The 13,867-nt window shown below is 40.7% G+C and overlaps 1 protein-coding gene across 1 annotated transcript in view; it reads left to right on the top strand.

Moving 5' to 3' along the window:
- Positions 1 to 555: 555 nt before the first annotated feature.
- Positions 556 to 13,867, top strand: part of LOC139759265 (uncharacterized) — a 57,612-nt gene continuing 44,300 nt past the window's right edge. Inside the window, exons 1-2 of the mRNA XM_071681414.1 lie at positions 556 to 576; positions 6,632 to 6,691. Coding sequence (XP_071537515.1) covers positions 6,634 to 6,691 — 58 coding nt within the window. The 5' untranslated portion in view covers positions 556 to 576; positions 6,632 to 6,633. The remainder of the gene's footprint in view (positions 577 to 6,631; positions 6,692 to 13,867) is intronic.

Here is a 13,867-nt window from a genome sequence, read left to right on the forward strand (position 1 = left end):
CAGGATCGAACGCGGGATCCTGTGCCACAGGCGGGAATGCTATCCCGTTGCTCACCACGTGAGACGAAGGGTATTCGAGTACATAGTATTCGAATTCCAAAAAAGCCCCAGTCCTCTGTTCTTAACGCTACCTCGCTAACGCGGGAAATGGCGAATAGTTTAAAAGAAAGAAAAGAAGTATTCGAATAGTTATTAATAAGTAGCCAGGCCCATAGTCTAGCGGTTTCATTCTCGCCTGTGGCAATGGGATTCTGGGTTCGATCCTGGATGTTGGAGAATTGTATGATATATATATATATATATATATATATATATATATATATATATATATATATATATATATATATATATAAAACAATGATGAACTGGGGAAGAAAATTAAAGATAAGGAAGATAGAGGATTCGAGAAAACATATTTGCTGGTTTCCACCCGGCTCACTCCGCCCCAGTCGGTTGTACAGCAGTGTGTGTGTGTGTGTGTGTGACCGGTAGAGCGAGCGGAAGGATGGCATCTGTTGCTTTGAAATTATCTATGTAGGACGGTCCTAAGTTTCCCTTCCTGCCTGTCCATAACATGTAAGTATTATAGGATGTGTCACAATGGCGATATAAAATGTACAGCATCAAATTTGCATAGATTAGATATATCTTGAAATATACTCTCAGATAAATTTATACGTCTTAATCATATCGTGTTATGAAGTATATAATTATCGAACCGCAACTTTCTGTGTACTTGTAATACTCAGACAAACACTTAATCATGATAGACATTGTGAAATTGTAGAAACAAAGTAAGACATCTGTTGCCGTATTTGCAGTGTCATAGAACCTTAATGGTACCTCTTCCATGCTGCTCTCCCTCCAGTGGCTGTGAAATGAAGACTCCTTTGGATTGATTTCTTTGGCGAAACTTTACTTCCAGTAATACAGCCTCTCCAAAGGTTGCTTTTCTCTCGGTAAAACGAAAAGCTATGGTATTAGATTTGTTCATAAAACATGAAATATAAGACTTTATGATCTTACATTTTAGGTCCGCCCTTCTCTCAGGGTTTGTCTATATCTCTGGGCTGTACATGGTGGTATGGCGTAAGTGGTGACCGGCTGGTGACGCCAGGTGAGTTTGCATCCTTTGGGGGTTATCCAGAGGTCCCCGAGACTGCACGGATATAGAGAGGAAGCGTAATGCGTTGACTGAAATTGAGGGAGCTGATTTAGATTAGATACTCCTAATTATGTGGTTTATGAATTTTTAGGGTACAGTTACAAGGGGCCAAATGTCTGTTTTAAGGTCTCTCCCTCTCGTAAATTAATTTGATTGGCGAAGAAATGCTCAGTTCTACCTCACAAAGCCCCCATTCTTTTTTTCTGAATTGATAAGACTATATACATGTTCTCAGTAAATTATCTTTACTTTAAACATACATGTGTAATGAAAATAACAGAATCTAAAGGTACATAGCTAAAAGGAGGAAAATAATAGTTTGAAACTTCATATCTGGTGTGTGCGGTGAGGCTGGCCAACATCAGGCTACGTCACAAAAGTATCATGATTTTCTTTCATAAAATTCTTTAATATATACTTATTATTATTTTATTATTATTATTATTATTATTATTATTATTATTATTATTACTTGCAGTAGTAGTAGTAGTAGTATTTCAGGCTTTTATTTTAAGTTAAGCCTGTAGCCTACAAAAAGTAGGTCCGTAGTCTTGTCAATAATAGAGCCTCCTTCCCATGTAGTTGGTGTTCTGGACGAAAGATTCTTAGGTACTGGATTGTTATTTATTGCATTGAATATTTATTTAATTGATTATAACAGAGTGAAGTCAATATTCACGAAACCCTTGCAAATACGATGATTATTGTGCCATATCGTAGTAAATGTATGATTGTTATTTTTAGATATGATTAAGTGACCTTTATTGGGTATGTTGTTTTTTTTTAGGTCTAGTTGCGTACTTATCTGTTTGTAGGCTGGGCTCACATCAACGTTGTTACTTGCTAAATACAAGAACCTTAGGTGGCTGAGTTTGGTGAAGGAGGAGAGATAAAAGTATAAACAGGTATTAAAGGAATTGCTAAGAGTAGATTTGATACCCTCTTACTATATTGTGAAAACTGAGTGTAATTACAGTATAGGTTGCAGAAGAATATGATGAAATTATGGGGTAAGGAACATGATAAAACTAAACTCAGGATGTTTGTAATGGGATGATATAGGTTTGCAGTTGTTTGAAATATTATTCAATGTGTGTGTCCTTTCCACCATAGTAGTATTGTGCTTTATCTCACTCCATTGTTAAGAACATATGGGTGTTCATTTGGAAATGCTTAAAGCTGAGGGAATTGTTGACGTATGGAGTTGAAGTAAGTTGATGAGTTAGGGCAGATACAAAGGAGCACCTAAGGTATTGTAGAAAGTCAGAGTGAAGTTGGACATATGTTTAGGCCTTGTAGTGAAGGACGACACTGCCGTAGACTGGAAGGGTTAATCAAAATAGTTTTAGTTGTTTTAGATTTTTATGTTAGCTGAGATGGCACAGGTACCAGAGGCCCTAATCAAGGCCATCCCATTAACTCTATATGTATATACTCTAGCCTGAGCCAGGTACCCATTTTATCGACTAACCCCTAAGGAGTGGATGAACAGCTGGGTTGAGTGTGGACTGACTGCTGTAACCAGGAATTAAAACCATGCACTTGACCCTGGGCGGCCCATGAATGAGTCGCAGCCAGGAACACTAAACGCTACACCAGTCGTTCACACTCTCTAACTGTCATGTAATACACCAAAACCACAGCTCTCAATTCACCTCCAGGGCCCACAGACTTTTCCATGGCTTACCTCAGATGTTTCACAAGCCCCTGCTTTCACCTCCCTAACTACCCCATCCATAAACAAATTAAACGAACAACCATGGAAACATCTCTCACCCTTGCCGCAAACTGACACTCATTGGGAACCAATCACTTTCCCCTCTTCCTACTCGTACATATGCCTTACATCCTCAATAAAAACTTTTCATTGCTTCTAGGAACTTACCTCCCACACCATATATTCTTAACACCTTCCGCAAAGCATCTCTATCAACTCTATCAAATGCCTTCTCTAGATCCATAAATGTCACATAGAAATCCATTTGTTTTTCTAAGTATTTCTCGCATACATTATTCAAAGCAAACACCTGATCCACACATCCTCTACCACTTCCGAAACCACACTGCTCTTCCCTAGTCTGATGCTCTATACATGCCTTGACCCACTCAATCAATACCCTCCCATATATTTTCCTGGGAATACTCAACAAACTTATACCTCTGAAATTTGAAGACTAACCTTTATCCCGTTTGCCTTTGTACAGTGGAAATATGCATGCATTCTACCAATCCTCAGGCCCTTCACCATGAACCATACATACATTGAATATCCTCACCAACCAGTCAACAACAGAATCACCCCAATGTTTAATGAATTCCATTGCAATACCATCCAAACCCGCTACTTGCCGGCTTTCATCTTCTGCAGAGCTTTCACTACCTCTTGTCTCTTTACCAAATCATTTTCCCTAACCCTCTCACTTTGCATACCACCTTGACCAAAACACCCTATATCTGCCACTCTATCATCAAACGCATTCAACAAACCTTCAAAATATTTACCCCATCTCCTTTTCACTTCACCAATACGTGTTACCTCCCCATTATCCCCCGTCACCACTGTTCCCATTTGTTCTCGTATTATGCACTTTATTTACCTCCTTCAAAACATCCTATTTTCCCTAAAATTTGATATATATATATATATATATATATATATATATATATATATATATATATATATATATATATATATATTATCCCTGAGGATAGGGGAGAAAGAATACTTCCCACGTATTCCCTGCGTGTTGTAGAAGGCGACTAAAAGGGAAGGGAGCGGGGGGCTGGAAATGCTCCCCTCTCTTTTTTAATTTTCCAAAAGGAGGAACAGAGAAGTGGGCCAAATGAGGATTTCCCTCAAAGGCTCAGTCCTCTGTTTTTAGCGCTACCTCGCCAATGCGGGAGATGGCGAATAGTATCAAAAAAAATATATATATATATATATATATATATATATATATATATATATATATATATATATATATATATATACATATATATATATATATGTATATATATATATGTGTGTGTGTGTGTGTCGTAGAAGGCGACTAAAGGGGACGGGAGCGGGGGGGCCAGAAACCCTCCCCTCCTTGTATTTTGACTTTCTAAAAGGGGAAACAGAAGAAGGAGCCTCGCGGGGAGTGCTCATCCTCCTCGAAGGCTCAGATTGGGGGTGTCTAAATGTTTGTGGATGTAACCAGGATGAGAAAAAAAGGAGAGATAGGTAGTATGTTTGAGGAAAGGAACCTGGATGTTTTGGCTCTGAGTGAAACGAAGCTCAAGGGTAAAGGGGAAGAGTGGTTTGGGAATGTCTTGGGAGTAAAGTCAGGTGTTAGTGAGAGGACAAGAGCAAGGGAAGGAGTAGCACTAGTCCTGAAACAGGAGTTGTGGGAGTATGTGATAGAGTGTAAGAAAGTAAACTCTAGATTGATATGGGTAAAACTGAAAGTTGATGGAGAGAGATGGGTGATTATTGGTGCATATGCACCTGGGCATGAGAAGAAAGATCATGAGAGGCAAGTGTTTTGGGAGCAGCTGAATGAGTGTGTTAGTGGTTTTGATGCACAAGATCGGGTTATAGTGATGGGTGATTTGAGTGCAAACGTGAGTAATGTGGCAGTTGAGGGAATAATTGGTATACATGGGGTGTTCAGTGTTGTAAATGGAAATGGTGAAGAGCTTGTAGATTTATGTGCTGAAAAAGGACTGGTGATTGGGAATACCTGGTTTAAAAAGTGAGATATACGTAAGTATACGTATGTAAGTAGGAGAAATGGTCAGAGAGTGTTTTGGATTATGTGTTAATTGATAGGCGTGCGAGAGAGACTTTTGGATGTTAATGTGCTGAGAGGTGCAACTGGAGGGATGTCTGATCATTATCTTGTGGAGGCGAAGGTGAAGATTTGTAGGGGTTTTCAGAAAAAAAGAGAGAATGTTGGGGTGAAGAGAGTGGTGAGAGTAAGTGAGCTTGGGAAGGAGACTTGTGTGAAGAAGTACCAGGAGAGGCTGAGTACAGAATGGAAAAAGGTGAGAACAAAGGAGGTAAGGGGAGTGGGGGAGGAATGGGATGTATTTAGGGAATCAGTGATGGCTTGTGCAAAAGATGCTTGTGGCATGAGAAGCGTGGGAGGTGGGTTGATTAGAAAGGGTAGTGAGTGGTGGGATGAAGAAGTAAGAGTATTAGTGAAAGAGAAGAGAGAGGCATTTGGACGATTTTTGCAGGGAAAAAATGCAAGTGAGTGGGAGATGTATAAAAGAAAGAGGCAGGAGATCAAGAGAAAGGTGCAAGAGGTGAAAAAGAGGGCAAATGAGAGTTGGGGTGAGAGAGTATCATTAAATTTTAGGGAGAATAAAAAGATGTTTTGGAAGGAGGTAAATAAAGTGTGTAAGACAAGGGAGCAAATGGGAACTTCAGTGAAGGGGGCTAATGGTGGGGTGATAACAAGTAGTGGTGATGTGAGAAGGAGATGGAGTGAGTATTTTGAAGGTTTGTTGAATGTGTTTGATGATAGAGTGGCAGATATAGGGTGTTTTGGTCGAGGTGGTGTGCAAAGTGAGAGGGTTAGGGAAAATGATTTGGTAAACAGAGAAGAGGTAGTAAAAGCTTTGCGGAAGATGACAGCCGGTAAGGCAGCGGGTTTGGATGGTATTGCAGTGGAATATATTAAAAAAGGGGGTGACTGTATTGTTGACTGGTTGGTAAGGTTATTCAATGTATGTATGATTCATGGTGAGGTGCCTGAGGATTGGCAGAATGCTTGCATAGTGCCATTGTACAAAGGCAAAGGGGAAAAGAGTGAGTGCTCAAATTACAGAGGTATAAGTTTGTTGAGTATTCCTGGTAGATTATATGGGAGGGTATTGATTGAGAGAGTGAAGGCATGTACAGAGCATCAGATTGGGGAAGAGCAGTGTGGTTTCAGAAGTGGTAGAGGATGTGTGGATCAGGTGTTTGCTTTGAAGAATGTATGTGAGAAATACTTAGAAAAGCAAATGGATTTGTATGTAGCATTTATGGATCTGGAGAACTGCTCAACCACTCGTATACACATTCATAGACATAAATGTCCATACACGTACATATACACATCAACATATACCCAAATACATACATATATATACAGAGACATATACATATATACACTTGTTCATATTATTAGTTGCTTGCCCTCGTACACTTCTGGTGCCACCCTCCTGCCCAACAGGAAACAGCATTGCTATACCCCCCCTGCTTATATGTGTGTATTTGTATGAAATATATTTTTTCTGTGATGACTGTAATGTATGAGTGTAGGTATTGAAAAGGACTGAGTCCAAAACTGTTGCTCTTGAATCTTTTTCAGTTTTTAGGTTTCCTTCATTACTTTGTTTCTGGCACCTTAGATCTAATGAAAACTGGTTTTAGTTACACATTAAGATAAGGATGTTCAGGACATTTTAAGTGATGTTTGGATACAATTTTAGGTATGATGGCTGAGGAAAAGGAAATAGATATTTACCGTGACACTCCTCTTCGTCTGCTTGGTGAGTATGTTGTTGTCTTGATTCATTGGTTCAACCATTGTTCAAAAAGTCCAGGATTGGTGTCTTGGAGATGTTAGTATCTCCGTTAATGAAATAACAGATGCTAAGGTTGAAGAAGCATTTTATAACAATCTATACAAAACAGTTATACCTCAGTGTGCTAGATATGACTTGGAAACCTTAAAGAATAACACCCTACGGAGGATAAAGAAAGGTGATGAAGTATGGCAAGCATCGTTCAACAGGAATTGCATTTTGAGACAATAAGTTTTTTACCATTGATTAGTCATACTGTGGTGACAAATGGTCACTCAAGAAAATGCCCCAGAATGTAAGATCTGCAACAGTAGTACAGTATTACCATGGAATGTGTACTAAGAAAATGCCAAAAATATTGGAGTTTCGGTGTCAGTTATGAATTATATGGTAACAGTGGAAGAAATGAAATTCCTGGAGAAATCTTAGACAATAAAGCTTGATGAATTGCTAATAGGAATCCAAAATATTTTGTTCTCAGTAAGTAGTTCTCAGCTTTTAACTGTCTTTTAAAGAAAGCAAGATATATTGTTTTACAGAGGAATAAGTTTGTTGAGTATTCCTGGGAAATTGTATGGGAGGTTATTAATTGAGAGGGTAAAGCCATGTACGGAGCATCAGACCGGGGAAGATCAGTGTGGTTTTAGAAATGGTAGAGAATTTGTGGATCAGGTGTTTGCTTTGAAGAATGTATATGAGAAATACTTGGAAAAACAGATGGATTTGTATGTAGCATTTATGGATCTGGAGAAGGCATATGATGAGGTTGATAGAGATGCATTGTGGAAGGTATTAAGAGTATATGGTGTGGGAGGTAAGTTGTTAGAAGCAGTGATTAGTTTTTACCACGGATGTAAGGCATGTGTACGAGTAGGAAGAAAGTGATTGGTCCCCAGTGAGTGTCGATTTGCTGCAGGGTTGCGTGCTGTTTCCATGGTTGTTTAATTTGTTTATGGATGGCGTGGTTAGGGAGGTGAATACAAGAGTTTTGGAGAGAGGAGCAAGTATGCAGTCTGTTGTGGATGAGAGGGTTTGGGAAGTGATTCAGTTATTTGCTGATGATACAGTGCTGGTAGCTGATTTGGGTGAGAAACTGCAGAAGCTGGTGACTGAGTTTGGTGAATTGTGTGAAAGAAGAAAGTTGAGAGTAAATGTGAAAGAGAGCAAGGTTATTAGGTTCAGTAGGGTTCAGGGACAAGTCAGTTGGGAGGTAAGTTTGAATAGAGAAAAACTGGAGGAAGTGAAGTGTTTTAGATATCTGGGAGTGGATATAGCAGCAGATGGAACATTGGAAGTGGAAGTGAGTCATAGGGTGGGGAGGGGGCGAAGCTTCTTGGAGCATTGAAGCATGTGTGGAAGGCGAGAACGTTATCTTGGAAAGCAAAAATGGGTATGTTTGCAGGAATAGTGGTTCCAACAATGTTGTATGGTTGCGAGGCATGGGCTATAGATAGAGTTGTGCATAGGAGGGTGGATGTGCTGGAAATGAGATGTTTGAGGACAATATGTGGTGTGAGGTGGTTTGATCGAGTAAGTAATGTAAGGGTAAGAGAGATGTGTGGAAATAAAAAGAGCGTGGTTGAGAGAGTAGAAGAGGGTGTTTTGAAATGGTTTGGTCACATGGAGAGAATGAGTGAGGAAACATTGATCAAGAGGATATATGTGTCAGAGGTGGAGGGAACGAGGAGAAGTGGGAGACCAAATTGGGAGGTGGAAAGATGGAATGAAAAGATTTTGAGTGATTGGGGCCTGAACATGCAGGAGGGTGAAAGGCAGGCAAGGAATAGAGTTAGTTGGAACGATGTGGTATACCGGAGTCGACGTGCTGTCAATGGATTGAATCAGGGCATGTGAAGCGTCTGGGGTAAACCATGGAAAGTTCTGTGGGGCCTGGATGTGGAAAGGGAGCTGTGGTTTCGGTGCATTATTACATGACAGCTAGAGACTGAGTGTGAACAAATGTGGCCTTTGTTGTCTTTTCCTAGCGCTACTTCACACAAGTGAGGGGGGAGGGGGTTGTTATTCCATGTGTGGCGATGGGAATAAATAAAGGCAGACAGTATGAATTATGTACATGTGTATATATGTATATGTCTTTGTATATATATGTGTACATTGAGATTTATAGGTATGTATATTTGCGTGTGTGGACGTGTATGTATATACATGTGTATGGGGGTGGGTTGGGCCATTTCTTTCGTCTGTTTCCTTGTGCTACCTCGCAAATGCGGGAGACAGCGGCAAAGCTAAATAAATAAATAAATATATATATATATATATTTTTTTTTTTTGCCGCTGTCTCCCACGTTTGCGAGGTAGCACAAGGAAACAGACGAAAGAAATGGCCCAACCCACCCCCATACACATGTATATACATACATTTTTTTTTTTTTTTTTTTTTTTTTCCAAAAGAAGGAACAGAGAAGGGGGCCAGGTGAGGATATTCCCTCAAAGGCCCAGTCCTCTGTTCTTAACGCTACCTCGCTATCGCGGGAAATGGCGAATAGTATGAAAAAAAAAAAAAAAAAAAAATATATATATATATATATATATATATATATATATATATATATATATATATATATATATATATATATATATATTTTTGCTTTGTCGCTGTCTCCCACGTTTGCGAGGTAGCGCAAGGAAACAGACGAAAGAAATGGCCCAACCCACCCCCATACACATGTATATACATACGTCCACACACGCAAATATACACACTTACACAGCTTTCCATGGTTTACCCCAGACGCTTCACATGCCCTGATTCAATCCACTGACAGCACGTCAACCCCGGTATACCACATCGCTCCAATTCACTCTATTCCTTGCCCTCCTTTCACCCTCCTGCATGTTCAGGCCCCAATCACACAAAATCTTTTTCACTCCATCTTTCCACCTCCAATTTGGTCTCCCTCTTCTCCTCGTTCCCTCCACCTCCGACACATATATCCTCTTGGTCAATCTTTCCTCACTCATTCTCTCCATGTGCCCAAACCATTTCAAAACACCCTCTTCTGCTCTCTCAACCACGCTCTTTTTATTTCCACACATCTCTCTTACCCTTACGTTACTTACTCGATCAAACCACCTCACACCAAACATTGTCCTCAAACATCTCATTTCCAGCACATCCATCCTCCTGCGCACAACTCTATCCATAGCCCACTCCTCGCAACCATAGAACATTGTTGGAACCACTATTCCTTCAAACATACCCATTTTTGCTTTGCGAGATAATGTTCTCGACTTCCACACATTCTTCAAGGCTCCCAGAATTTTCGCCCCCTCCCCCACCCTATGATCCACTTCCGCTTCCATGGTTCCATCCGCTGCCAGATCCACTCCCAGATATCTTTTTTTCTTTCATACTATTTGCCATTTCCCGCATTAGCTAGGTAGCGTTAAGAACAGAGGACTGGGCCTTAGAGGGAATATCCTCACCTGGCCCCCTTCTCTGTTCCTTATTTTGGAAAATTAAAAAAAAAAAAAGAGAGAGGGGAGGATTTCCAGCCACCCGCTCCCTCCCCTTTTAGTCGCCTTTACCACATGCAGGGAATACATGGGAAGTATTCTTCCTCCCCTATCCCCAGGGATATATATATATATATATATATATATATATATATATATATATATATATATATATATATATATATATATATATATTCTTTCTTTTAAACTATTCGCCATTTCCCGCATTATCGAGGTAGTGTTAAGAACAGAGGACTGGGCCTTTTATGGAATATCCTCACCTGGCCCCCTCTGTTCCTTTTGGAAAATTTAAAAAAAAAAAACGAGAGGGGAGGATTTCCAGCCCCCCACTCCCTCCCCTTTTAGTCGCCTTCTACGACACGCAGGGAATACGTGGGAAGTAGTCTTAATCCCCTATCCCCAGGGATAATATATATATATATATATATATATATATATATATATATATATATATATATATATATATATATATATATATATATCATTTGGAAAGAGGGTCAAGTATGAAGTCTGTTGGGGATGAGAGAGCTTGGGAAGTGAGTCAGTTGTTGTTCGCTGATGATACAGCGCTGGTGGCTGATTCATGTGAGAAACTGCGGAAGCTGGTGACTGAGTTTGGTAAAGTGTGTGAAAGAAGAAAGTTAAGAGTAAATGTGAATAAGAGCAAGGTTATTAGGTACAGTAGGGTTGAGGGTCAAGTCAATGGGGAGGTAAGTTTGAATGGAGAAAAACTGGAGGAAGTAAAGTGTTTTAGATATCTGGGAGTGGATCTGGCAGCGGATGGAACCGTGGAAGTGGATCATAGGGTGGGGGAGGGGGCGAAAATCCTGGGAGCCTTGAAGAATGTGTGGAAGTCGAGAACATTATCTCGGAAAGCAAAAATGGGTGTGTTTGAAGGAATAGTGGTTCCAACAATGTTGTACGGTTGCGAGGCGTGGGCTATGGATAGAGTTGTGCGCAGGAGGGTGGATGTGCTGGAAATGAGATGTTTGAGGACAATGTGTGGTGTGAGGTGGTTTGATCGAGTAAGTAACGTAAGGGTAAGAGAGATGTGTGGAAATAAAAAGAGCGTGGTTGAGAGAGCAGAAGAGGGTGTTTTGAAATGGTTTGGGCACATGGAGAGAATGAGTGAGGAAAGATTGACCAAGAGGATATATGTGTCGGAGGTGGAGGGAACAAGGAGAAGTGCTCCGGAGACCAAATTGGAGGTGGAAAGATGGAGTGAAAAAGATTTTGTGTGATCGGGGCCTGAACATGCAGGAGGGTGAAAGGAGGGCAAGGAATAGAGTGAAATGGATCGATGTGGTATACCGGGGTTGACGTGCTGTCAGTGGATTGAATCAGGGATATGAAGCGTCTGGGGTAAACCATGGAAAGCTGTGTAGGTATGTATATTTGCGTGTGTGGATGTATGTATATACATGTGTATTGGGGTGGGTTGGGCCATTTCTTTCGTCTGTTTCCTTGCGCTACCTCGCAAACGCGGGAGACAGCGACAAAGCAAAAAATATATATATATATATATATATATATATATATATATATATATATATATATATATATTATATATATTATATATTATCCCTGGTGATAGGGGAGAAAGAATACTTCACACGTATTCCCTGCGTGTCGTGGAAGGCGACTAAAAGGGGAGGGAGCGGGGTGCTGGAAATCCTCCCCTCTCATTATTTTTTTTTAATCTTCCAAAAGAAGGAACAGAGAAGGGGGCCAGGTGAGGATATTCCCTCAAAGGCCCAGTTCTCTGTTCTTAACGCTACCTCGCTAATGCGGGAAATAGCGAATAGTTTAAAAGAAAAGAAAGAATGTATATCCTTGGGGATAGGGGAGAAAGAATACTTCCCACGCATTCCTCACGTGTCGTAGAAGGCGACTAAAGGGGACTCCCGTCCCCTTTAGCCCCGGGGGGCTAGAAACCCTCCCCTCCTTGTATTTTGACTTTCTAAAAGGGGAAACAGAAGGAGTCATGCGGGGAGTGCTCATCCTCCTTGAAGGCTCAGATTAGGGTGTCTAAATGTGTGTGGATGTAACCAAGATGAGGAAAAAGGAGAGATAGGAAGTATGTTTGAGGAAAGGAACCTGGATGTTTTGGCTCTGAGTGAAACGAAGCTCAAGGGTAAAGGGGAAGAGTGGTTTGGGAATGTCTTGGGAGTAAAGTCAGGGGTTAGTGAGAGGACAAGAGCAAGGGAAGGAGTAGCATTACTCCTGAAACAGGAGTTGTGGGAGTATGTGATAGAGTGTAAGAAAGTAAATTCTAGATTGATATGGGTAAAACTGAAAGTTGATGGAGAGAGATGGGTGATTATTGGTGCATATGCACCTGGGCATGAGAAGAAAGATCATGAGAGGCAAGTGTTTTGGGAGCAGCTGAATGAGTGTGTTAGTGGTTTTGATGCACAAGATCGGGTTATAGTGATGGGTGATTTGAATGCAAAGGTGAGTAATGCAGCAGTTGAGGGAATAATTGGTATACATGGGGTGTTCAGTGTTGTAAATGGAAATGGTGAAGAGCTTGTAGATTTATGTGCTGGAAAAGGACTGGTGATTGGGAATACCTGGTTTAAAAAGCGAGACATACATAAGTATATGTATGTAAGTAGGAGAGATGGCCAGAGAGCATTATTGGATTACGTGTTAATTGATAGGCGCACGAACGAGAGACTTTTGGATGTTAATGTGCTGAGAGGTGCAACTGGAGGGATGTCTGATCATTATCTTGTGGAGGCGAAGGTGAAGATTTTTAGGGGTTTTCAGAAAAAAAGAGAGAATGTTGGGGTGAAGAGAGTGGTGAGAGTAAGTGAGCTTGGGAAGGAGACTTGTGTGAAGAAGTACCAGGAGAGGCTGAGTACAGAATGGAAAAAGGTGAGAACAAAGGAGGTAAGGGAGGAATGGGATGTATTTAGGGAAGCAGTGATGGCTTGTGCAAAAGATGCTTGTGACATGAGAAGCATGGGAGGTGGGTTGATTAGAAATGGTAGTGAGTGGTGGGATGAAGAAGTAAGAATATTAGTGAAAGAGAAGAGAGAGGCATTTGGATGATTTTTGCAGGGAAAAAAATGCAAATGAGTGGGAGATGTATAAAAGAGAGGCAGGAGGTCAAGAGAAAGGTGCAAGAGGTGAAAAAGAGGGCAAATGAGAGTTGGGGTGAGAGAGTATCATTAAATTTTAGGGAGAATAAAAAGATGTTTTGGAAGGAGGTAAATAAAGTGTGTAAGACAAGGGAGCAAATGGGAACTTCAGTGAAGGGGGCTGATGGGGATGTGATAACAAGTAGTGGTGATGTGTGAAGGAGATGGAGTGAGTATTTTGAAGGTTTGTTGAATGTGTTTGATGATAGAGTGGCAGATATAGGGTGTTTTGGTCGAAGTGGTGTGCAAAATGAGAGGGTTAGGGAAAATGATTTGGTAAACAGAAAAGAGGTGGTAAAAGCTTTAGAGAAGATGAAAGACGGCAAGGCAGCAGGTTTGGATGGTATTGCAGTGGAATTTATTAAAAAAGGGGGTGACTGTATTGTTATTTAATGTATGTATGACTCATGGTGAGGTGCCTGAGGATTGGCGGAATGCTTGCATAGTGCCATTGTATAAAGGCAAAGGGGATAAGAGGGAGTGCTCAAATTACAGA

The sequence above is a fragment of the Panulirus ornatus genome, chromosome 32, assembly GCF_036320965.1.
Source record: "Panulirus ornatus isolate Po-2019 chromosome 32, ASM3632096v1, whole genome shotgun sequence".
Taxonomy (NCBI): domain Eukaryota; kingdom Metazoa; phylum Arthropoda; class Malacostraca; order Decapoda; family Palinuridae; genus Panulirus; species Panulirus ornatus.